Below are 25,539 nucleotides of genomic sequence, written 5' to 3'. Positions count from 1 at the left end.
CCGAGCGCGCACAGCCTCACGGCCCCGCCGCGGCCTGGAGAGCCGCCGGCCTGGCCTGGCCTGGCGTGACCCCGTGGGGCGGGGGAGCCGCCGCCGCCACCCCCTGAGGGTTGAGCCGAGGGCTGGGGAGTTCAAGGGCAGGGGGAGCGGCTCCTCAGGGCCGCGGGGCGCGAAGGGCAGCGCTCACACCCGGGTGGGAGCTCGGCCGCCCGTCCTGGGGGGCTGGAGCCGTCTCCTCTGCTCGCCCAGGGAGGCTCTTGCCAGGAGCTGGCCGGACAGCTTGGGCGAACAGATCTCCCGAGGATGAGATCTCCATAATTCCCTGTGGAAAAGTCTTTTCACAGTCTGGTGAGCCTCATTTTTAAGAAATCACCTTGCTATCCAGGCTATCGGGAGTGCGCCCTTGCTTCTCCCATCGCGCCAGCCACCGGTAGCGTCCCCTGTGTTTTGCCTCAACCTGCGCTTCATGTTCCTTGCTCGGTCCTTGGAAAGCTCATTTCTCCCCATTATCGCAGATGCAGGTCAGAGGGGCGAAGAATACAATGCATTATCCACACCGGATGCTTAAATGCTTTTCAAATTACTCACAAACTATAACCCTTCAGCCTATTCACTAACCCAATCCCTTCTCGCCGATGTAAGAATCATTCTCTCTCCACTTGTTGCCCTATACAGAACTTATAACAGTACCTGCACGTAAGCCCGGAAACCAAAAGCTTTGTGAAAGAAACGTAGCTGAGGAACACAAGCATACAGCTGTAGGTGACAAAGTCCCGTCCTTTTAATTTTCACACTGACTGGTTTGGCACTGCTGGGCAAGTCATTTCAGTGCTTCTTACTTCTTTAACCAAAAAAAATAGTATCATGAAATTAGTGAGCACGTGATTCTGACTGTTAGGCTCAAGCAAGCTTTCTCAAAGTATTTTTACTGTTTAAAGATTGAAAGTGTGATAATCTTTTAGTAAAGAACAATAAATTTTAAAAACTATTATTCTGTTTTACTTGCACACTCCCACATCTTTCTCTTCAAGATTAGAGTCTGTAAAAGTATGGTAGAATGTGTGCTTAAAAATAGAAAATATGCAAAAATGACATCAGGCTTTATAATAAGAAAATCAGCTTTTTAAATACCCAAAAAAATACTGTGAATAGCAGCAAATTTTTAGTTTTATGAGATACTCCAAAATACAGTGCATTTCAGGATGGGAACTGTAATGTCTCATCTGACATTCTCTATTTAGAGCTTGTAATCTATATTAACAAGAGTGCTTCATCTCCTGTCCCAGAATCTCCAGTGTCTTTCAAAATTAGAGTAGTTCTGCTCCATGAGATTGGTTTTGGTAGGTTTTATATCCTTTGTTTCTAAATTTATTTGTTCAAGGGTATGAAGGGATGTAGTAATTTCATACACTTGCAGGCTAAATGAGTATTTTAATTAACCGCCTACAAGGGGTTTTGTGAATGGTATTTGGAAATCACATCCTTTTAGCCTTCAAAAGAAGGAAACTGCAAGAGACTGCCCCTTACCAAACACCCGAAGATATGTTCAGTAAAAGTATCACATCATATATATAATGATAAATAATAAACTTTAACATTTCTGTCCTGTAGTACCAATAGGCCATGAAACTCAATTACGGTTTTCAAATTCTGTTGGTCTAAAAACAAATGTTGATCTTCAAGTTTTTGTATTTGTCACAAAAATATCCCCATTTTGGGAAAACCAACAGATGAGTGGCCCAAAAAAGGGCCCAGGCTGCAGCAGTTACAGTGAATGTCATAACTCAGGATTGCAGTCATTGGCAGGGCTGTTTGGGAAGCTTGCATAACATCTGCTTGCAACATGCCTGATTCAAACCAGCACTCTTCCTCTCATGAACAGTGAAGACTTTTTAGAAGTAAAATAAACTTAGTCAATATGCAAGCAAACTGATTTTCCTGGGTGCCTGACCAGATCTGCTTGAAAGAACAGAAATTCCCCAACTCAAAAGCTATTTATTCAAATTTGCTAGATATTTATACCATAGTTATGTCCTTTTTTTGTTGTTGTTTTTTTTTTCTGTATGCGTTCTGATCTCATTCCTGTGAGCCATACCCAGAGAGCACTCTTTACGACGCCAAAGGGACTACTGTGGAGAGATTGATGTAGTTAAAAATCCCTGATCTCTGCTTTGAACATTTGTAGTGCTTCATTCTCATTATGTTAGCATGGTAGAAAACATGGAAAGACATGCTTCATTTTGGATGTTTACTCCCTGTGTTGCTTTTCACAGATGGTTTTATTTACAGGTTTCTTAGTTGTCTTGTTCCTCTTAGAAGGTGTGGCTGGTTATTTTGACTGAAATAGCTTATGGCTTTATAACTTCCATGTCAGCCTCATCACCATTTTTAGTACTGACAATATAAATAAATCAATCATAAGTTACAAGGTTTGCTTGGGTAGCTTTGATTGGATTTTTTTTTTAATGCAGAGAACATGGTAACATGGGATTAATATTTTATATCACACATACTTAGAGATTTAAATGTGGTTTTACAATGAAAGATGAATTACTGTAGAAAGGGATTTAGAATAATTTCACTAATCCAATAATTTATTTGTTCCCATTTTTTCTATCTGTTGTTGGTTCAAGTGTCATATGAAGACAGAACTGCATTAGAAATCTATTCAGACTCCCTTCAGCACTCTATGTGCAGGAAATGCTTGGGGGGAGAAAAAGTAAGAACTCTGAGTAGTGAGAGACAATGAAAAAATTAGGGGGAGAAGGACGGAAGATGGCTTCAGTCCACTATGTATTACATTTAAAAAAAACTGTAGAGCCCATTCAGTTTCTATATTTGCAGTTTGGTCTTGCAGACTGATGTCTAAATGCTTCTACAAATAAATGCCATTGGGAAGGACCATATTTCAAATGGAACCAGTTTATAATGAATGCTGAAGCTTACAGCAGTATTCAGTGCCCTTTTACTTCCAGTTGTTCAGAAAAGAGATTAAGGGATCTGAAAAATGTATTAAGAGGAAGCCACACCATCTGCCAAGGCAGGTACGCCACTGGGAAATTGGAAAAATATGAAAAATTACTTGAGCAAAAGAGTCCCTTTCCATTAAAAAAGAGTTGGGGAATGAAGTCATACCAGGACATCATGATGTAAAAAGACGTTAAAAAATTACCCAGGATGGAAAACCTGGTTTGCTACGTGAATGATATTTAATGACACAAGAAATATTTGGAGATGGAAGATTTTGTTGTCACATGTCCCTATATGAAATCAGGAATTACAACAAAAGAAAAAGTCCTTCCTCCCTTATTCAGAACTTCGGCAGAGTTTCTTTTTAGTAAGGACCAGAGGGCTCTATTCAGTGAATTACAATTTGCTTCAATCATAGGCAATTTACCAGAGATTACTTTGCAATATCTCTGAATAGCAGTAACATTCCAAAGAATGGAAATCAAATCATCTTTTCAGGCCTCTATTTATAAGCTCATATGTGTGCCTCTCAATCATGCTGTCAACTCCTCCTGGTTTCAGTTGAATCTTGAAATAAAAAAAGATTCACAAGAGATCTTGCTTTTGTAAATGCACCCTAAGTTTTTTCCTGAGGGGCATATTAGGAAATTAAGATTGTGTGGTTACTCCTTTGAGAATTGTCCATTATGAAGAAAGGTCCATGGGGTATAAGTTTGGAAACTTCAAACAAGCAGTGTCCAGGAATCAGGATTGGTACTACCTTGATCAGGAACAGAGAACATGATACAATCACTCCACATTGCCAACGTTTTGCTATGTTATTATAGAAGGCTCATTATTTGAAGACTACCACTGTCATTTAAAAATGGATAATAGTTACGATTTCAAATTAAACACTTAATGTCCAGTGCCATTATCAGCACACCTATCTGAAGATTGTTTTCCACACTAGATAACGAATGCAACTTGAAGAGGGATCAGAGAGTAGGTTTCTTAGATAACATTAAAAGGGAGTGGTAAAACTTCCCTCCTAATATTTCAAAATTATCTTGCCATCACATCTGGCCATTAGCTTCCATAATATTTTTCCTGTTGAGCTAAGGTCGCGGTAGATAGTTTTTCTAATAATAATAATTGTGTGAAACTCATAACCTGATGATATTGCAGCCAGGCATCTGTAGGGTCTGTTTTTCACTATCATTCAGGCTGTAAATTACTTCCATCTTGGACAAAAGTGGCAAATCATCTCACTTTGGTGCTTATAATCATTAATCATATGAAAGTAGCACTGCCAGCCTGTTACTATGCTGGGTGATGTATAGCTTTGTAGTAAAAACCAGACTCTGTCCTAAAATGCTCACAATAAAAATAGGCATTTATGAACACGTGTGTAGATAAGCTTCAGCACCATACAAATGCATAATGGCTTGATTAGGATCACATGGCAAGTCCATCAAAAACATTATTGGTTCATAAATCTCTCTAGTCCTCACACACAATCTTAGGTTTCCAAGTGTGGTTTTTTGTTACTGGTCCAAGAACAAGCTCATAAAGTGCACCACCATGTCATCATTGTAGTTTCACTTAAAAGTGTCTTTGAGAATTCACCATATATTATTTCCAAATGAGTGTTATCTGGAACAAACAGTTGCTCAGGCTGCCTTGGATTTTTCATGGGCTTATGCAATTCACACAAACTTTAAAATTGAAGCTATATTCAATTTTCTTGTGTATTTGCAGTCCAAGAGTCCAGCAATGTGTGGATACTTCTTTCAATGCATGGGGATAATACCCTTGGCACGAAAGCTGATTCACCCATGAAACAATGACTTGCTTTTCCAGTGCATAACTGACTTCCTAGAAACATCAGTTCCTTAAGCTACTCCCCTCTGTGTGGCAGCCTAGAAGGTTTAACATTCCTTCAAGGACCACTCATCCTATGCAGAGGAATGTGCTGTTTTAGTCAGTGGAATTGCCATTTACAGGATAACCAGACCCTGTTCTCCTATTTATTTTGCAGTCCCAGTTCCCTTACAATGTGCTCCTACTCTGTGTGCCCACACTTAGAAAAGGCTTCAGGCAACAGCTCCTCTCTCAAGTTAAGGTCAATAATACGGCTGATGTTTAATTATAGGTAGCTGACAGTGTCCTCTGGCATAGACTAACCTTGTTAAATATAAGGTTTAAAAATATCCCTTCAAAATTAATTTTCTGCTTGTTTTTAGATGCCCTGTGTGTGCTGGTTCTTCTGTGACCTTGACAGGTCTGGCGGTGACAGCTAAAACCCTGCTTTACTTTGTCAACACTGAGATTCACTCCTACATTATAAAACAAGTCTGGGGGTTGTCACTATATTCCACGCCACTGCATCTGATCTCGTCTGACAAAGGGGCATGAGATGGTTGTATTCATCTCATGAATACCCTGTTAGAGGTTTTTCAGCAGACACAGTCTGGGCTGTTTGCTTCTATTCACCACACGGTAAGAAAAGGACCATTTGCTTCTGTTCATCTAGTGTACTGCCAGAGAATAAGCTGTATTAAATGCACAGAGTTTAAAAGGATTTTAGTGATGTCTTGATTGTAACACTCTAACTTGAAAATTTCCAGCTTTAAAGAAAATATATTTTACAAGAGTTGCAGATCTTTCTTAAGATTTCTTCCTATGCTTTGTCAACAGTTGGGCTCCTAAGAGAGGACAGCACTACTTAGAAGAGCTTTTAAGAAACCAAATTCACTAGGACACTGATTCCTATTGCAGTAGGTCAGCACGTCTCCAGCTGTACTCTGATTTCCAGTAATAGACCTAATCTTCTAAATCAATAAGTGATTGCAGCCAGAACACCTGCACCATTACACCAGGTAAGTCCAACCTCACCTCCTTTCTATGCTTACCTTTGGGTCGGTCAAATTGTTGCTGAAAGGGCCCTCAGGAAAGGGTTAAGCATATTAATGAACTTGTGTGTTTAATGAAATGGAGATAGTGTACTTAAAATACTGAAAGGAAATTTAAAACAGCCCAGCACTGCAAAACAACTTTATGATGTTTTAGCTCAGGGTTTTGTAAATTCCTTCTCTACAGTCATGATATCCATGGTTTAAGTTCTAAATATATAAAACCTGTTTAATAGAATCAGTAACACTTCTAACAAAGAAGTACCTTCTATTCTAAAATGTCAAAGTATTTTAAACACTAAACAAAACTAGGAAGAATAGAATCTCTGCAGTCAGTGTTTTGAAATATAAAACTCCATGTATTTTAACCGAAACAAAAGGCAAATTTCTTACTATCTTCCCTGAAGATTCATAAGTAGGAGCTCTAATTAGATCTCATCCAGTTAAAACTTAACAATTAATCCAAACTGTCTTCAAAAGGATCAGTGCATTGTGACGTGCATTATAAAGAGAAAGAAATTATAGCTGTCAAGTGTCATATTTTACTTCTCTTACTCACCCATCACTGAACTTTGAGACTAAGCATCTTATTTTAATATTTCTGAGCAATGTGATTTTAATTGTTGTGATTAAGGGATTGCAGAAACGTGTCCCACGTGAAGACGACACTCAATGAAGTATTACCTCTGCTTTTAGAATTACCTTTGATCGCACTTGTAAATTCGCAGTGGATTTCCCATTAATTAGTGTGAATTAGATAGTTGTGGCTGTTCAGTTTAGGTTACTTCTAAATGTTTTACAGTGCATCACTAATTATTGGGGGAGACAAAAACCCAACCCTTATTAAACAGCCCGTAGGTGCAAGGGATGCGTTCACCCTGCTCCGTGTGTGTTTCTAGGGGCTGGCAGCTTCTCCGCGCGTTGGCCTTGGATACTTGCATAGCTCCTGGCACCACCACGGGACCTCCTCGTCCCGCAGACAGCGGCTTCTCCAAGGCCAAACACAGCGCAGGGAACTCAGCTCAATCCTTCTTCCCTCCCCGAGGATCCTATCCCATTTTCCCGTCCGATTCACCCTCGGGAGCTCTGCTTCCCAGACATCGCGCCGCTCTTTTGTCCTCGGTGCGAGGCCTCGGCTGAGCTCCTTTTCACAAGTGTCAACACTGGCCCGTAATTAGCGCTCGCCGCACAATGAGCCATTGCCGCTCTGCAAAGGGCTCGGCGTGCGGCTGCTCCCGCCGGGGCCGCGGGGCCGGCCAGGTGCCCAAACACAGGCACCGTTCCCCTCTCTTGGAGATGCCGCGGCTTGACAGACGGACAAGCAGACCGTGTCCTTTGTTCCGCAGTCCGGACAGAGCTGCCTTCGCAGTCTCAGGCTGGGCAGAGATATTTATCTCTGCTGTGCTGTGCCAGGTCCTGCCCGGGCAGCGGCGCGGGGGTTCCGGCTCGTAAAGGTGGGCCGCAAACACGCCAGCCCTCGCCTCTCCCCGGAGAACAGGGCAGGGCAGTTCAGGGCAATCCCCGGGGAAGCCGCGTTTCCCCCAGCGCGGCGGGTGAGGATCCTTACGGACACCCCTTCTCTCCCCCCGCGGTACCAGGGCGGAGCTCTGCCCGCCCCGCCCGGCGCCGCCGCGCCTGCGCCGCTCAAGGCGGGACACCGAGGAGTTCCGCGGCGGGCGGGCGGTCGGTCCCGGGCTGGGCGCTGCGGGACGGGCGGGTGAGTTCTCTGCGGGGACAGGCTGGGCAGGGGCAGCGCGTTTCGCAGAGCCGGCGCTCCCTCGGCTCCTGCCGGCGTTCGGACTTTGCCCGCGGCCGTCCCTGGGCGGGCGGGCTGAGCCTCCCCGCTGCCTCCGCCCTGCGGCTTCGCCCTGCTCCGAACCGGCCGCGTCCCGCAGCAGGAGCGACCCTCGGGGGGCACGACCTGGCCGCTCCCGGGGCGTTCCGCCTCCGCGTCCGCACCGTGCTATTGCCTCATCGCCTAAAAATACCTTCCGGCTGGTTTGGCAGCGGCGGGAGGCGCGGAGCGTGTGCCCGGCCTGGCTCTCGGGGTGCGGGTGAGTTCAGGTGTCGCAGCCGCGGGGTTGTCCCAAAATAGGTTCTTTGACCTGCTGTGCATGAGGCTAATCCGCACACAGAGCCGAGGTACTTGATTTATTTGTAGTTCTGAGCATAAAGAAGGGCTGGGTGGTAAATCCACAAAGCCAGCGCGACTATCAAAACTTCTCACGCTTTATACGTGTTACCAAGCATAGACTTTAATCTTCACTGGCTACAAGTTTGCCTAGTTCCCTTATTAGTGAGTATTCTGTCTTTATTGGTTAAATTATTCTCTTCCTTCTTATGCTAAGTAGCCTGCTTGCTCAGTCTTTCTCTTCTTTTAGGTAGGTGATTTTCTTGAGTTGGTGATCTGTAAGTTGCTTGTCATGATTTTGCCCTGCCAGAATTACCTTTTACCCACTTGGAAGTGATTTCAGCACAGTTACTGAGCTGGCTTTATTAGTTTCTTATCGTGGAAGTTCTGCCCAATGTCCTTGTGGCCTGTAAATTGTGCATTCTTTGTGTCCACCGTCAGTGGTATATCCTTCTTCCCAAGCTTTGTTTAGCCTCCTCCCCTTTAGATCTGACAGTTGAAGCATGTCAAGTCCTAAACCTAAACAAGGCAATTCTACAGACAAGTAATTTATCTTTCTAACACCTGGACATCAAGGTTGGGGACAGGTTTCTTTCTGAGTGCACAGCTCCTTCCTCCATTCCAGCTGGAGAGGAAGCATGACTGCTGTGGTTTGTACCTGAGCACATCAGTCACATTCAGGCCATTAGCTTTGATGCTCATCTCACTATTAATTTGTACTTGCTATTTCTCTGCAGCTTCCCAGCTCTCTGTGGCATGGTACAGTGCAATTTTCAGCTGTAATTTCTGTGCTGTGCAGGGACAGACTGTGCTGTGCTATGGGCAGCTCTCAACTGGAGAATTTGTTCTGCCAAAGTTAGTAAGGGGTTAGCAGGCTTTCAGGTGAGGGGGCTGCTTGTGCTTCTGTGGGTATTTCTGCCCTTCACAGCAAGGACATCCTCACAGATAGATAGTTTCTGTTTTGTTTCTCTTGTGTTAAAATAACTGGAAGTGTGAGCTCAAAAGTATTGACCATAAAATTATTTGCCCGAAAAAGTATGCCTATTGAGGGCTGTCTGTTTGGAAATCCTGGCTGTGAAAGGCCATTACTGGGTCAGTGGCCCATCTTGGTGGGGCTGGAAATCCCTGGGGCTGTGTGGGAATGGCCAGGAGTATCCTAACCCCAATTAATAGATGTAGCTGTGGTGGGCTGCTGGCATTTGCAGCTTCTTCCTATGTTTTAAATTTAGTTTCTGGAGGTGGTAGTTCAGTTCTGAGGTACTTTTTGCCACTGACGCAAAAATTACGTACCAAAATTCTTACCATTTCCAGCAGCAGCTAGGGATGTCTGTCAGAAGTTGGTGGGAGGAGGTGGTTTGCGCTGCCTGGGTTGACATGCTGAGCTAAAGTGCTTGCAGTGCGTTCTGATAGCTGTGTTCTAACAGCTTTTGGCCATAATAGACATCAATATGCTGTATAAGATGATTCTTCACCTAGAGAGATTAGCACAAACATTTCTTCTCAGTTTAATTGCTGTTGTACTTTAGAAGGAACAGCAGCTTTTACAGCTGACCAGTTTTGAATACTATTCATGCACATTTGAGGCCAGCCTAATGTAGCCAAAGAGCTAATTTGAAGAGCTGCTTCATTGTGTCTGTTTCTTTTTAACAGCTCTGATGACAAGTCACAGAGGATCAACAAAAGCAGATGGCAGGAGGTGGCTCTTGTTGCTTTGGGGAGTAGCCTACTGGAGTGAAAGATTAGAAGATAAGCACATTAACATAAACCACAAAGAATTACTTTTGGCTAAACACTAAAAACCCCTACATGCCAGAGTGTTAAAACTGAATTTGAGGGAAGTTTGAAAAAATTATACTTTTTAAGCATTCTGGTTTCACTCTGCTCACTTGATACTGAGAGTTCTTTTTTTTTTTTCCCAAGTGCACTAGGGAGTTCCAAGAGCAATAAATAGATATGCATATAACATCATCATGTACCAGCACAGGCTTGCCTGATAGATGTAGGGCTCTGGCAGAATATTTGGGGGGGGGGGGGGAAAGACTATACCTCATCTTGTGTGACATGTCGGAGGTGTGCAAAATACATTTTGATTTAACGTGTAACAACACCAGTTAAATTTAATGTTGACTGGTTTGGGGTTTTTTTGGAGGCTTACATATTTTTCTACAGAATGTGTCTTTACATGGGTTTTAACTTTCAAGTTGAGAGAATACCAGTATTCAAGTACCAAGGAGAATTAGTACTGCATGTGGTGGTTTTTTTTGTGTTTTTTTTTTTTTTTAAATTTGTCCTGCCGTGGATGTTGTTTTTCCCTAAACTCCACATCTTATTAAAATAGATCTCAAAATCACGTAAAATTCATATTAGTGGTGTTGTGCATACTGCTTTGTTCAGGAGTGTGCTGGTTATCACTGCTTAGTGTGATACCACACACAATGTCATAACTTAATCCTCAACCTGCCAGGTGCACGCCGTCATCTTTGTAAGCAGTGGTTGTCAGGGTTAACTCTCTGAGCACAGTTGCAACTGAAAATTTCTGGTCTCCTGTGGGTTTTTCCAATTTTAGAGTGATTTTATTTTTTAAGGGCGTTTTTGGGAGTTTCTGGCTTTCAGTGACTTACTGTGACTTTCTTCAGAGCATTCAAAAGTGACTGTAATGAGATCAGTGTGGGATTCTTCATTTCTTTTGACTCAGCAGACTAATCCTGTATCATATTTAGTACTTACAAATCCAAGATTTTCATGCCAGCTGACAGTAGGCCAGAAATGATAATTCACAGTTTCTGAATTGCTGCAACAATGTCTTGAGGTAAGGTAGGATGGGTAACCTGACAAATCTTGCCCCTTTAAGTAATGCACAGTTAAGGTGAAGGTCACTCAAATGCCTGCAGTGGCAGTGCAGTTTTTCTGCAACCATCTCATAATGCTCTGTAAAATCAGGGAAGTTTTAAACCAACCCACTCAGAAAGGATTGTGATTTTTTTTCCCCTCCCTTTACAGAAGTATGGGCATGTATTTTCACATCATATTATTGTGAAATGTATTTTGTTATTTATGAAAAAGTAACCTTGCTCCTGAACGTCTGGAACAGATGTGTGGTTCATGTGTCATTAAATTAGAAACTGCAGGAAAACAAAGAACCATCTGGAGACTTGGTGGGGGGCAAGGTTGAAGTTTCTGGTTAAATGTATTACCAACACAGGAAAAAATATAGAGTGCTTCAGCTACAAAAGGAGACAAAGTGTGATAGGCATTTTGTTTTGTTTTGGTTTTAAACGATTTTCTTTTTGTAATTAGGGGAAGCACCAGAATGAAAGACATGGACAATATCAAAACTGTAAAGAAAGAATGGTAGGTGCCAGTTCTCCCTATTTTTTGTCTTCCTTTCCCATTTCTGTGTGTCCTGTCATTACTCTTCAAACTTTGTTAAATTCTAAAATACAGTATTTTTACTGTATTCATCTGTTCCACATACACAGAAAGTTTCAGAAAAATCCTATTGTTTTGCTGAAAGATTTTTCATATACCTGAAATGTTTCCTAGATGCAAGAAGCTGCGTAAATATTTTAATTTAAAATATTTAAAGGCAAGGCAGCCTTTCAAATTGCTAACTCACTGTGCAGCTCTGCATCTGATGTGGAGGTATTTGCTCTTCCAGTTTTGTTTCTGAGGTAAAGCATAGTGAATACCTACATTAATGCTTCAAGTTTCTTTTGTTCTGTTAGGAAACTAAAATGTGGACAGCATACTTTTGAAATTTCTTCTTTAAAGTTATTGAGGTTTTCTTTTGTGTAAGATGTTAATCTCCAGGGATTCTTAGTGGTGCATAGGTGCATTGCAAACAATTCAATTTTATGCAAATGTATCTAATTAACATTCCAGTAAGTATTGCTGCCCTTGAATTCAATGCAGAGTTTTATGTAAAATTGGATAATTTTTCAAGAGCTGGGATTTTTATTTTCTGAATTGCTGAAAATAGACTTTTCTGAATCTCCCTTAGGAGTAACTCCTGCAATGTTCATGAAAAGCTGCATTATCTTCTTACTATGCAAAGAACCTATACTGAGATAATCATTCAGTTGCATATTTCTGCATTTTGATTGGTGAAAATCTTACAAACAGCTGTCACATATACAGTGTTCTATAAAAAGATGTGGTTGATGCATCTTTTTTAATATCCTGGCAGTCTCCAGAGGGTTGAAGGCTTCCATTGTATTTCTTCAGCGTGCTCCAGTGGTGTTGAGTTACTTGAGTTTCCATAATGCACATTCCAAAACAGTAATGGTGGTTCTGGGATGGTGCTAGGAATGGGGAAGTTTAAGTTGGGGTTGATGAGTAAATCCTACGGCAATTTTCTTGGTTTTTTTTTTTAAACTTATGGCAAAGGAGCCATATCACAGAATTGCTTTAAGGAAGGCATTTCATTGGTGAGCAGCTAGGTGTATGATGGTTAGAAGTCTGAATAATTTAACTTGCAGTCCTGGCTCTGATACCAAGTTTAGAAGCTTTGCATAGATTAGTTCATCTTTTTTGATGATGTTCTTTAGCTTGTGCTTTTGAAGTGCAAATTGTAGCAGTTAGAGATTGGTAAGAAGTTTATAGAGAAGGCACAATGCAAAGTTGACCTGATGTTTTATACTCAGTAAACTGAGTAAGGTGGGTGCAGCAGTGTGCCTTCTATACTTAGGTACTGAGATTCTGAGGTACCTACTTGTCTTCTAATGTGTCCTCTGAGGAGTCATTTATGCTTCTGTCTTTGTTCTGCAGGGTGTGTAAATCAGGAACCGATGATCAGATTTTGAACGGTACAGAACAAAACTGTGACTACTTTGTAGATAACCTTTTTGAAGAAGCTCAGAAGGTTGGTGCCATGTGTGTGCCCCCAACTACAGTCAAGAACCAGGTAGGCAGTGAAGAAAAAATAGTCATGTTTGTTATAACAGCACTCCAGCACTATTCTGGAGAACAGATACCGGAAGTCCTGTATCTGGGCTTCCAGATACAGTCTTTTCCAGTCCATCAGTAGCAGTCTTTTCCAGTCCATCAGTAAAAAAATACACACAGAATTCAGAAAGCTGTAGGAACAGCCTCCTATCTCCCAGTCAGCCAGGCCTTTGCTGCTGAGCTTTTGGCTCTCACTGCTTTATAGTTGGTTTAGAGTAATTCTAGAACTGATGCTGGCATTGGCTAATGCACTTCTGCTTTATTAGGAAGGAGTGAGGTGAGCAGGAGTTCAAGGAATGACAAGTACTGTTACATAAGAAGTTATTTAAGGAGCTGCAGCCTTTTTATGCAGAGGCATAGCCCAAATATTTTTCATTTGGTCTTATTCATATAATTATGATTGTAGTGGGATGTTCAGTGTGGGTTTGTATCTCAGTGATTCTGTCCTTTTCGTGTTTTTCTGTTACTCATCAGCGACTGGTATGGGGAGGGAGAAAAGGCTATGTAGGACAAAGATGACAAGAAGAAATTTGGAGTGGGCATTGCTAGAAATTATGTTCATAGATCCTTAATTGACCCTGGAAGAAATGAAATGTCAAGAGCAATATCTTAAATTGCAGTCCTAAAATAGTGTTCCATGGCATTAGTTGTGTCAATGCTTAAATGAAAGTTGATGTGGAATAATTAGTCCATGTTAAATTTGCATTCTGGCTCACTGTAGAAGAACCTTCCCAAAATTAGAACTCTTTCCATATGCATTGGTGCCATGAGACACAAGAGTTTTTGATGGAATCTAATCTTGCTGAGTGCTGTCTGCTTCTTTTGACAGATCACCCAGTGGAAAGACAAGGAATTCTATATAGCAGTTTGCACATGCTGTTTATTTATGTAGCAATCACCTAACAAGTCAAACTGGGAAAAAACAAAACCAACAAACTTGTCAGGTGCTATCAAGCCTCACTCAAACTCATTTTCAGCTGAGGTGAATTCTGCATTTGTGCCCTCATCTGTGGCCAAGTATCTGCCAAGGCAGTGTTATTGCAGGGATCAAACCTCGATAACCAAATACTTCCTTAAAAGGCATGGTGAATTAATATGAAAATACAATCTCAAATATTCATGTTATAGTTGGAGAGATTTCAATAAACATTGCAATGGCTGCAGGTTGGAGTAGTGGATGATTTCTGGCAAAGTTAAGGAATTACTGAGAATTTATTTTTTCATTCCCCTAACCACCAAGGTTTTGAATACGCCCAGGAATTCTAGGGTAATATAAGTATATGACTGTCTGAAAGTAAAGTTTCTGACAGTTGCTTCATTTCCTGAGTGAAAGGCTTCTGCATGCATAATCTCAATGCCTTTACTTTGAGAAAATCCTCCTGAATGATTGGAACAAGGCTTTACCCTAATAAGTCCCCAGCTGGACTATTCTGGCACTTGGTGTTCCAACACCAGGCTTGTATGCTTTCAAATTAGCTCTTGAAGAGTTGCAGCTGGCTGGGATAGTCCAGCTATTTTATTTTTTTTTCCTCTGCTGAATTAAAGGAGTGTTCTTGATCTAGGAAGCCAAAATGATTGGGGGAAGGTTTGTTTATAACCCTGATTGACACAAGATACTTAGAAATGTCACTTAGCCCTTGCAGTTGCTGTGCCTGTTGGCACGGGACCAAGGCAGATTACAGTGAGCCTGCTCTCAGTATTTTTAGTCCATGAAGTGGATGATTTATAATCACAGGGTATGTGTGTATACCAAGCTTCTTTTTCATCAGTGTTATGATGAGAATTGTTCTTCCTCTGTAGGTTGATGTAATCATTAAACTTTGGAAAAACGGGTTTACGGTAAATGACGGCGAACTTCGGAGCTACGTTGATGTTGCAAACCAGCAGTTTTTGGAGTCCATTAAAAAGGGGTAAGTGAGTTTTGTGTTCTTAACCAGCCTGAGTTAATGTGCTTTGGGCAGCACTTAGCTTATGCTCTAAATTTTTTACGTGGCTTTGCTGCACTGCAGTGTCCCTGTAGGAGCACAGGCCCTGCCAGTCTTGTTCCTGCAGTGCTAATGGATGTTGGAACATCAACAGGTTTAACACAGCTCTCAGTGGCAGTAGTTGTACAGTTGCTGATGAATAGATAAAAGCCAGTGTTGGCAGGGGGCACAGCAGGTGCACAATGAAATAAAGAATAAATCAGTGCCCAATAAGAGCTGCAGATCAAATGGTATTTTGACTAATGAACTCAGTGCAAAAGGGGTTGAGCATTTCTGGTTTTATGGTCTTTTTGTTGATGAAAAGCCTTAAATGGGCACAGATGTTCTATGTATCATCAAGCAACTCTGATCAGTCTTAAATTTGTGACATTTTTCCAAGTACAAACTTGCTGTTGTGTATATATAACAATCTTACATAAATTCCTGTGTTAATAGCCATCTTACATTTTTCCCTTATTAAAAGTTTACATGCTGTCCTGATTTCTGCTACTGTTTGCAGTTGTTGCTTTAAAAAGGAGTTTGACCATACTAACCAGTGTTATTTTGAGCCTTTAATTTGTAGTCTGTTTCCTCACCCTGTACAAATGGAGAGAAGAATATAATTTTATGGATAATGTAATTTAATACCTCCTTATCAAGCATGTTAAATTACTAAGCATTATATTTTTTTTTCCATATTTTGCTAGGCCACCAAAAATACTAATTTTACACTGTTTCTTCTGTATGTCTGTCACCTGTGTTGTAATAGCAATTAACTGCACTGTTTAAAGCCCTTTGTGTGCATTCATCAAAAGTTTGCCACTTTTATTCCACTGTTTGCCTGTGAAGATGCTAATTATGAGATGGTTTCTGCATAATCATTGATGGTGGAGAAGCATTCAGTACAGCCTCTGTGCCAGCTGAGCCCCACCACCCAAAATTGTACTGTCTGCCTCAGAGCTCAGAGACAAAGGCATTGTTGTATTCTGCTTCATGCAATTAAAGCATTACCAAGGTGATGTTACTGCACTAAAGAGTGGAGCTGTTAGTGATGATATCATTTTTAGAAGCTGAGATCTGTGTTTGTCATTAAATACATTGTGTGTAAACTCAGTTCTTCCTCTTTAAAAGCCTTTTTCCTTTTTTTTCCTATGGAGAAAAAATAATTGAGCCCTTTGCAGCAGTGTATGGCAACACTGAACTTCCTACACATTATTTGTTTAGAGTGGTAACTGCTGAGTAAATTTGAACATCATTCAACAACTTGCATCATAGGGGTTTTTATAATTATATACTTTCTAGTTAATTTGCTATTCAGGAACTTGAAGTTATTTGTATGCTATGCATTTAACCTAACTCTTAGTAAATACTTGTGAAGATGTTTTTTAAAAGCATCATCCTTGAAGGGCCAAATGCTTAACAGGTATTAATCATTGGTCTATTTTGTGTACTGAAAACAGCATAGTACTTTTTTTTGACCTTTTGTTTTTTTTTTCTAAAGGGAACTGCCTTTTGAGCTGCAAAAAGTGTTTGATAAGGAGGAGGTAGAAGTGAAAGTGGAAGATAAAAAGGATAAGGTGTATTTGTCATCGAAAAAGCCAGTGTTTCATCCCTTTTCTGGACATGGTTACAGATTAGGAAGGTGAGTAGGCTGCTGTGATCTATGACTGAGTAGCTGAAGGGAACTATACTTGTGGTGAAGGATCAAAATTCAGGTGGCAAGCAATCTTTGGAGTCTTCTGGTCTAAACTCCTGCTCAAAACAGGGTCATCTGTGGAGACAGATGAGGTTACTTAGGCTTTTATCCAATTGGGTCTTGAAATCCCATAAGAGCAGTGGCTGTGCAGCCTTGAGTGCTGTACTGTCCTTATGGGAAAGAATGTTTTCCTTATATCCTGCCTGAATGCCTCTCATTAAAATTTCTGTCCACCATAATGAGCATCACCTCCTCCTGCAGACCCTGGCAGGCTGCTTTTATGTGCCCCACGACCACCATCTCTTCCACAGACTGAGCAAGCTGCTCTCCTCCAGCATCTGCTGACAGTGTGAGTGCTCCATCCTGCAGGCATCTTGGTGTCTCTTCATGAAGCTTGGGGGATAATTGGCTCCCACAATCCACTGGACGTGTTGCTGTGTTGATACAGCCAGGAAGCTCTTGGCTTTCTTTGTTCAAGGTCTCAATATTAGCAGAATTGTTTCCAGCTGAAATGCTGTCACTCTTCTATTCCATGATTTTAGAGAAAATAATCTCTTTTTAAGCTGTATTAGCCATAATTTGAGAAGAGGGGGGAGTATGACAATCCCATAAAGAGAACCAAAGAAGTAAGAGGTTATTTTGCATTCTCTTAAAATTGTTCAGTAATTAATCATGCATGTATGCAGTAAGGCATTTTAGCATTCTACAGTGATCCGTGTCTTTTTTGTAGTTGGAGTGTGTCAGCCGCTCATGCCAATGCTGAAGCTGGACTTGATTTACAACCAAACAACTATTGTCTTTTGGAAGGCTGTTGTAGGGCAACGCGCCAGGAGTTCATTTATTTGATCCCTGTGATTTTTGCTTACTCCAGCCACATTATCTGTTTGACATATCCCTGTCATGCAAGACTTGTGTGCCTACCGAAGCAGGCTTTGGCCTAGGGACCAGGACATGTTCAGTGACCAGGTGGCACTGCTAGTGACCTGCAGGCTGGAGTTCCTACGCTGTGCTGCAGCCTTAGGTGAACAGCTTCTTTCAATTAAGTGGGAAGGGCTTGGCTGCTAAGGCCCAGAGCTTGTGCTGAGGGAAAGCCTGACCTGGGCAGGAACAGCTGAGGCAGGGGAAGATGATAATGTGCAGAGCAAAAGACCGATAAAGGTAAAGGGTGAGTGGTTCCAGGCTGACTCAGAGAAACAAGTATCTGTTTTATGAGTTTCACCTGTTTCTGTAGTACAGACCATTGAGTAGATACAATGGAAAACCCTTCCCTTGAGAGATAGGTGAGATGCTGGAAGATTTGCTTCTGGTGGCATGGAAATCCTGAGCAAACGGGGGTCAGAATTTAACCTTGTTATATCTACAAGTAGAGCTGTTCATAACAAAACCAAAAAGATCTTCAGTGTGCTGGGTTTCTGCTGCTAAGCAGTGCTAAATGCTAGGTTGTTCAGTCACTTCTTGTGCTCTGCCATGCCTACAGCAAGTAATGATCTTGCTTCCCAGCAGGCAAGTTAGGTTTCAGAAACATGCTAATCTGTGAATTTCGGTTCACTGGTCTTGTACACTGAGATATTCTGCAACTTGCTCAGCATTTTTTATTTTTTTCCTACTCTTCTTTGTCTATTCTGCGCTGTGCTATCAAAGCCTTTTCCTTAAAAACAAGTAGATATTAGTGCTGATGTTAGAACCATGAGCCATAAGTATTCCTACTCCATAAAGCAGTGCTCACTTTCTGCTGTTGATAAATGTCCATTGCATGAATACACCACACTTGCAGCAGAAAAGCTTTGTGGGGCAGCGACAGAGCTGACTGAGACCTGGAACAAGTTTTGAGCTATAGAACTCCTTTTCTACAGTTGCATTCATGTGATTAGTCAGAAATGAGAGAGACAAATGACTGAAGAGTTTACTTTAGCTTATAGCTCACCTAAACCTCTGCTTAGCAAATAAACTTATAAAATTAATCTTGTATATTTTGTCAAGTCTTTCCAGGTGGAGCAATTTTGTAATGGATGAACCATTTTGAATTGGTCTGTTGACTAGTTCTCAAAACTTTAGTTGGAGGATCTGGAAATAACATATATGTTGATGTAGCTCAGACAAGCTTGATCCTCTGCCTTTTTGTTCTACAGGAGAAATAAGTAAGACATATCAAAATTTTCCAATGTGCCTTATGAACCTCTGTAACTAATGGGTATGCTCTGTTTTATCTATCACTGTCCAGCTGACTTTCATAGTTTGGGATTTATGACTGGATTTTCAACCCCACTTTTCTATTGAGCTGATCTATGCATCTCCGAGACAGCCTCAGAAACATGTTAATTAAACTATTGACTGAAATCCCTTGTAGCAAAGCAAGCTTGCTCTGTAACCTCATTAGGCTGAGGCATTGTGTGTCAAGCTGCCTAACCATCAGTCAGGGTAAGGCATGACACCTAACTGCTGGGCTTTTTCTTGTCAGAAAATTGACAGGATGCTCTTAGGTCTCTTTAATCTCTAGTTTGCATCTTCTGTTGATAATCTTATAAAAGAATAAGCCTTAAAAGGAATTACAATGCTTCGATCTCAGGCTAATACAAATTAGATTCTTGGGTTTTGGCTTTAGTCAAAGCTCCCACCACTAGATGGCTTTATCTGTCAGTTCTGCAAGAGAAAAGTTTTTACATACAGAAGTGCTTTAGAACTTGGTGAATACAGATGCTCTAACTTTCTCTTAAAGCTTCATTTAACGTGCTGGCTTCAGTCTCACACACACTTGCTATCGAAAGAATCACCTCCAGTGCCTGCTGCATATGGAGATGTGACTGTGAAGGAGGTTGGTTTGGGAATGACACCAAAATCTGTGTCCTTCAAGGCAATTGTCTGAGCTACAGCTGAGGCTGATGTAGCCCAGCCCAGCCTGAGCCAGACACCACAGCTGGACACATCTGCAGCCTCTGCTGTCCTGGAGGCAGCTCACTCACAGGAGTTCTGCAGTGTCTGAACCAGCAGCTGAACAGCAAGAGCTGGGCATGGCTGGACTGAAGTATGACTTGAAATCTTTTTTTTTTTCTCTGCTTGCAAAACTGTTTAACATTATCTTGCTGGTACTCAAGCTTTTATTCCTGATCTGGAAGGCAATTAAGTTTTATTTCGTATTGAGGTCAAGCATGAACAGAAGCTGTTTGTGAGGCAGGTGGGTGCTAGTACATCACCTGTACTAGTAATGCCAGAATATTTTACAGATGTGCCTCTTGTAATTTGTTGGTGCCAAGTCCTTGTGCCCCAGCTGATTTATGTGTAATGCAAAACAGTTCTATAACTTTTACCTGTCTCCAGTCACAGTGAACATCTCTTATTGCTCACTTGGAAATGAGATTTCTTGATTCTCATTCTTTGTGCTGTTTCTGTGGAAGATACAAAGAAAGTGCCTCTGCTGGCCAATAACCTAGAAGTTAGGGCAGCACTTAAATGGGCAATAAAAGTTTTGAAATAGCTCTGACTGAACTTGCGCTTAAGACTCCAGCTTTATTAGCCTGAACATATTAAGTCTTTAGCTAATAATAAATTAGCTTTGACATTTCTGCCTTATGAATAAATACAGGTACAAGAATGTAAGAAACGGGTTTGTCTGCAAAGCAGGTGTGCAACATAGTTACAGCTGTTACTCTGTGGACTTGTTACTCACTTTTCTCTCAAGAAGCTGTAACTCAACCAATTTTCTGTGCCAAGACAGCTTTTCTGCAAACTGCCATGTAGTGCTCATGTAGTCTGTGACCACAGCTGAGCTCAGAGGAGAAACTCCTTTAAATCACCGCTATTGTTCTGCAAGCAAACATCTGGTTATACTCACGGGAGCTGAGAATGTGCCCATTGGATCAGGCCCAGTGAGGATTTAAGCTGTACATGCTGAACAAGCTTAGTCATGAAAGAAGCACTAAGCTCTAGGCATTTCTTCAGCATAACATTTTTTGCCAGCAGTTTTTTTGTTTGTATTTTAAGACTATGCACTTGGACTGAGGTTGATGTATTCTGTTAAGTCATTTTATGAATCTTTGCCCCTGTGGTTTGGTCAGCTGTGGAAAATGCCTTAGGAAAAAAAAATCCAACTGCTGTGTGCATCAGTCTGGGTTTTTCACATTAAGTCAATTTTTCTGATAGATGACTAATTCTTCTAAGCTGAGATAGATGATGCTGGAGTCTAAATCAAGGCTAACAACATTCAGTTAAATTGAATTACTGTAATCACATTACCCTGAAAATTAACTTTGAGTATGCAAATTCAATACTCAACCCCCTTTAAATTTCACCTGTGTGATTTGAGTGCAAAAATGCATGAGGAATCTTCAGACAGTTTTGTGTCTTGTATATTCATACTTAATCCTCTGATATTTAAAGCTCCTTTCCATCTTATAAAAATGTTAAACACAAGCAAATTGAAATTCTTTAGCATGTTTTAGTTTGTAAGTAAAAATAATGGCATACATGTAGGAAATAAATAAGGAAGAAAGAAAAAAGCTGATATTTATGTTAGTGTTCCTGTATTTGTTAAAATAAAAAGTCATCAGCACATTCTGCAATGGGGCAGAAAGCTCCAGAAGCAGAGGTCTGGGGGGATGTTTGAGCTTTAATGTGAATACAGAAGCCATAACCTCATGTGACTTTTCTTTTCAGTGCTACTCCAAAGATAATCTCTAAAGTGAGAGACGATCATCCAGGACCTGATGACAAAAGACACCTGCCTTTAGTACCCTTGAATGATTTGGAGCCTATCACCAATGTCCAGATCTGGTTAGCTGATGGGGAAAGGATAATTCAGAAATTCAATGTTTCTCACAGGTAGGATTTATTTAACCACTCTCATATATATTTGCATCTGAATTATATAACTTAATGCCTGTACATTTAAATCTTTAATTTTTATGACTAGTCTGCCTCCTCAGTTCACTTAGCATTGGACTGCTCTTCAGTTGTATTTGGAAAATCTTTGAAAATTTGAGAAACCTTCCAGCTGACAAGCAAGCATAAGAGAAATGTGAACTGTGAAAAGTCAGGTCATAACTGAGTGTAAAGGAAAATCTGAGGAAACTGTAGGCGTTCTTTGTAGATTAGTGGAAGTTAAGGTGTACATGTTGCTCATTACTAGAATAAATGGCTTTTAACATGATAGATCTCTCACAAAACAAATACATCTGGAACAATTGGCATAGTAAAAAGCCTGCTGGTCATTGGACATAGGCAGCACCACATGTGAGAGCTGGAGAAAGGGACTTAACTTTAAGCCAGAGAAACCTCTGGGGAGGGCTGGAGTTGGTGCACGGGGCAGGGAGGTTCATCCTCTGCATGTCAACATGGACAGAATAGAATGCACACAGTATGTTTAATTCTTAATTAATAAAATTTCTAGTTCCCAAAGACGCTTAGAAATGAGGATAATGTCAGAAGGTGTCAGCACAGCACATGTATGCAGGGGCTTTGAGAAAGTGAAATTAACACCTTACCATTAAATTGCTGAGCTACTGTCTTTAGAGACCTTTCTCAGTTCTGAATCTGAGAAGTCACTGGAGTACTGTACAGTTATGTCATGTGGAAAGGATATGTTGCCTGTGCTTCTCTGTGAAGCAGTTTAAAGGTATTACAGATTTAATACAACCCAGGCTGCTGTCAAGATAAACTCTATATGTCCGTGGCTGGTCAGAAGGAAAGCTCAGCTCTTGAAGGTTAATGACTGTAGTGTTTTCTTTGACTTGTACTAATTTATTACTGTTAGCAGTCTGATCTATGAACTGAAACACTGTTGTGATGTACTGCTGAAGAGTAAATTGCTATTTTAATTATCAATACTTCATTGAAGGGCTTCATATCTCAATTATTCCAGGTCCCACACGCTTAAGTATATTTAGAAGCTTTTTGTCTTCATAGTAAATAACCATTTGAACAGCTGCTAAGTGTTTTTGAGAGGAAAAAAACATCTGAGATAAGCAGAAAAACAGCTTTACTGGTGTAATGCTCTTTTTGAAGTACTGTGCAGCAAATATTCTATCATAACATAGCCCCTTGCCACAAGACCAGCACGTTTGTGCTGTACACAGTACTTGTGTATAGCCTGATAGGAACCAGAGGGAAATCCTTTTAGAGCAATACCCTTAAGAATGATGATTGCATACACAGCACTCCTTTCAGTGCACAAGACACCTATTTGTTAACTAAGGTATAGATTAATAGCATGTAACACATATGTAGCATATTACCCAGTGTCTGGGTAAATAGATGACTTAAAGCTCTTGGCAGTTAGATTGTGTAGGTGCTGGCTTAGATGTGAGTGGATTACTGGTGAAAGATGGGAGCAGAAGCACAGGAAGCATTGTAGTGTTGCACTGTGGGGAATTGAGACATGGGAGTGCAGCAGCTAGGAGAGCAGAACTGTAGGAACAGCACACAGAGCTGTCTCCTGGATTGAGCTGTGCCCCCTCTTCAGCACTTACTATGTTTGGAGCATCAAGTATGGAGCCTGAAAGAAACTTGTTCACCCAGAAGCAGAGCGCTTGTGGCTAATTGCCTGAGCTGCTCTTAGAACCCAATGAAATTTGATATAATGCATGTAGACACCTGTAAATGTCCAACCAGAAATTTAGTCCTGCTTGAGGTTTTTCAGGCTCTTGACTTACAAGACCAAGCAGTGTCTCTGTGTTGAGGTCTGTTGCCCAGGAATCAGTTTTTGTTTTGCTGGCTGTACTGGGGAGTGTGGCTAAGGCTTGGAAAATCTCAGGCATCTGTACTGCTAAAATGTTAGGATAGCATTGCCCCAAGCCAGCCAGCACTTCCTCACTCAATACCTAACCATCCATGGCTCAGCTGTTAGCTCAGGTTGTGGACCATTCCCAGGAGACAGTAAACCTCATGGGAGACCCTGTGCATCGGGGAGAGGAAGGATGAATTAGGAATTTGCCAGCAGCCAGTCTGCCAGTTGGCCTCAAAACCAGAGAATGGACATTGATACTATGTTACTTTTATTCATACAGATGTATCTTCTCATCTTCATTTTCTAATTAAATGAGTCGATCCTGATTCTTCACAGCAAAACTTGTGTCTTGCTCAGCTGTTGCAAGGCTCTTCACAGATTGAGTCTGTAGTGAGTTCACCATGCCCCTGCTTTGGGAGGATGAGACCATGCTTAGACCTAGTCAATGTATCAGCTGTCTGAATACTTTTTGCAAAGCCTTTATCTTAATTTTTCTTGTGGCTCTGCCACATGAACCACACACTGGAGGCATCTTTATTCTAGCTCTTGGCTACAGAACCCTCAGGTCAGAGCTCCACCAGCTGGTTAGGAAATGGTAGGTGTGTGTAACTACCATCTGAGCCACAATGGTGCAAATTTGAGTGCTCAGAATAAGCTACTCATGCTTGGGACTACCCAGAGCATGCAGACCTTGGTCCTTGCCCCCCATTTCGGGATACCACCTCGTGTATTGCTGCAGTTCTGTGCTGTCAGACATTGCATGCAGTGGTGTTGCATTCCTGTCCCATGGTGGCTGTGTGTGTTATGCACATGTGCAGGGACTGCAGTGCCAAAACTCTAACGCTGAGGTTTTTTTTCTTCTCAGAATCAGCCATGTCAGAGACTTCATAACAAAGTATCAAGGGTCTGAGGGAAGTGTTCCCTTCACACTGACCACTTCCCTGCCTTTTCGAGAGCTGCAGGACGAGACACTCACGCTTGAAGAAGCAAAGTTGCAAAACGCCGTTGTTGTTCAGAGACTTCGGAAAACAACTGAACCTTTCAGACTCTTGGTGATAAAAGCACCTGACAACGACTACAAAAGTGCTGCTACACCTAATGGACAACTCAAGAATGAGCAAAAAAATGCTATCAATAGTACACGATCAAATTAGCTTTATAACTGACCAAAAATTATCTGCAGGGTGAACTAGGCAAAACCAAAAATGTAACCAGCAATATGTGGATGCCCTCACATCCTCATGCACTGTGCTCTTAGAGAGCAGAATGGGTGCTGTGCTGTCGTCTGCTATAATAGAGGTATTTTCAGCTACATTGGGTAGTCAGAGCCTGGCTGTATAATGTAGCAGAGCTAACTGTACAGCAGATCATCCTTAGAATTTCCTTAGGTAAAAAGCTTCTTAGTATTTAATAAGTGGGTCTAGGTGGAACAGTTCTCTGAGACTTAACTACTGATAGCACCTTTTAAGGAAAAATAGTATTTATTTTTGCACTTTGGACTAAAGTGAAACATTTCACTTACATCGTAATGTAAACTGCTGCAGTTTGCATTCTTCTCACAGTAACTCTTTGACAACCAGTACTGCAAGCAAGCTCACATTTGAACTCTACCTTGAAAATCTTCAGGATATAACTTTTGTCACAAGATCTGCAGTGTAATAATGTTCCGTCAAGTTTCCGCATGGTGGTAGGTGCATGTGTGAGAAGATACAAACGAGATAGTTTGGTGCATACTGCATATGAAGTGCCTCAAAGTAAGCTCTGAAGGAATTGTTCTTATCAATGGTTGAAGTGGTTTCTGCTTCTTTTGCGCCGCTACGGGTGTCTTGCAGATCAGGTGATGTTAAACTACCTAGCTCATCAGCATGGGGACCCACTTGTATCTTTGTCACACAGAAACTTCAGCTGTTTTGGCTATCACCAAGTAGGAGTAGTAGTTGAGAGGGACACAGTTGTTTTTGTACTGTTTGTCTGCCTCTGTCCTGAACTGCCCAGCCGATGGAGACACTAATTGCATGTGGCCAGGTTTCAAAGCTGTTGAAAATCCTTACTTGAAAACTGACATTTTTCTCTCCACTTTGCCCCATTTCCATCCAAATCTTTTATTTCGCTGTTCATGTACTTGAGGAATAAAGTTTGTAGCCAACTGTTCCATGTTTTGCTAAAAGAGAAAACAACAGAAAGACTTAATATTTTGTACCGTGTTTACTAAGCCTGTGGGT

At 41.3% G+C, this 25,539-nt stretch overlaps 1 protein-coding gene across 5 annotated transcripts; it reads left to right on the top strand.

Moving 5' to 3' along the window:
* Positions 1-211: 211 nt before the first annotated feature.
* Positions 212-25,465, top strand: UBXN2A (UBX domain protein 2A). Of its 5 annotated transcripts, XM_074538034.1 has the most exons (9): positions 212-348; positions 5,196-5,451; positions 5,650-5,831; positions 11,293-11,346; positions 12,763-12,898; positions 14,740-14,849; positions 16,405-16,545; positions 21,250-21,414; positions 24,183-25,465. In XM_074538034.1, exons 4-9 carry the CDS (start codon positions 11,306-11,308, stop codon positions 24,469-24,471), a joined length of 882 nt encoding a protein of 293 aa, XP_074394135.1. In that variant the 5' UTR covers positions 212-348; positions 5,196-5,451; positions 5,650-5,831; positions 11,293-11,305; the 3' UTR covers positions 24,472-25,465. The 5 variants fall into 5 exon arrangements, with proteins under 5 accessions (XP_074394135.1, XP_074394137.1, XP_005485153.1 ...); XM_074538036.1 differs by lacking the exon at positions 16,405-16,545; XM_005485096.3 differs by lacking the exons at positions 212-348; positions 5,196-5,451; positions 5,650-5,831 and adding an exon at positions 7,476-7,581.
* Positions 25,466-25,539: the final 74 nt, after the last annotated feature.

This window comes from Zonotrichia albicollis, chromosome 3 (genome assembly GCF_047830755.1).
Source record: "Zonotrichia albicollis isolate bZonAlb1 chromosome 3, bZonAlb1.hap1, whole genome shotgun sequence".
In the NCBI taxonomy this organism is placed as follows: domain Eukaryota; kingdom Metazoa; phylum Chordata; class Aves; order Passeriformes; family Passerellidae; genus Zonotrichia; species Zonotrichia albicollis.
This window is presented reverse-complemented; position numbering and strand designations above follow the sequence as displayed.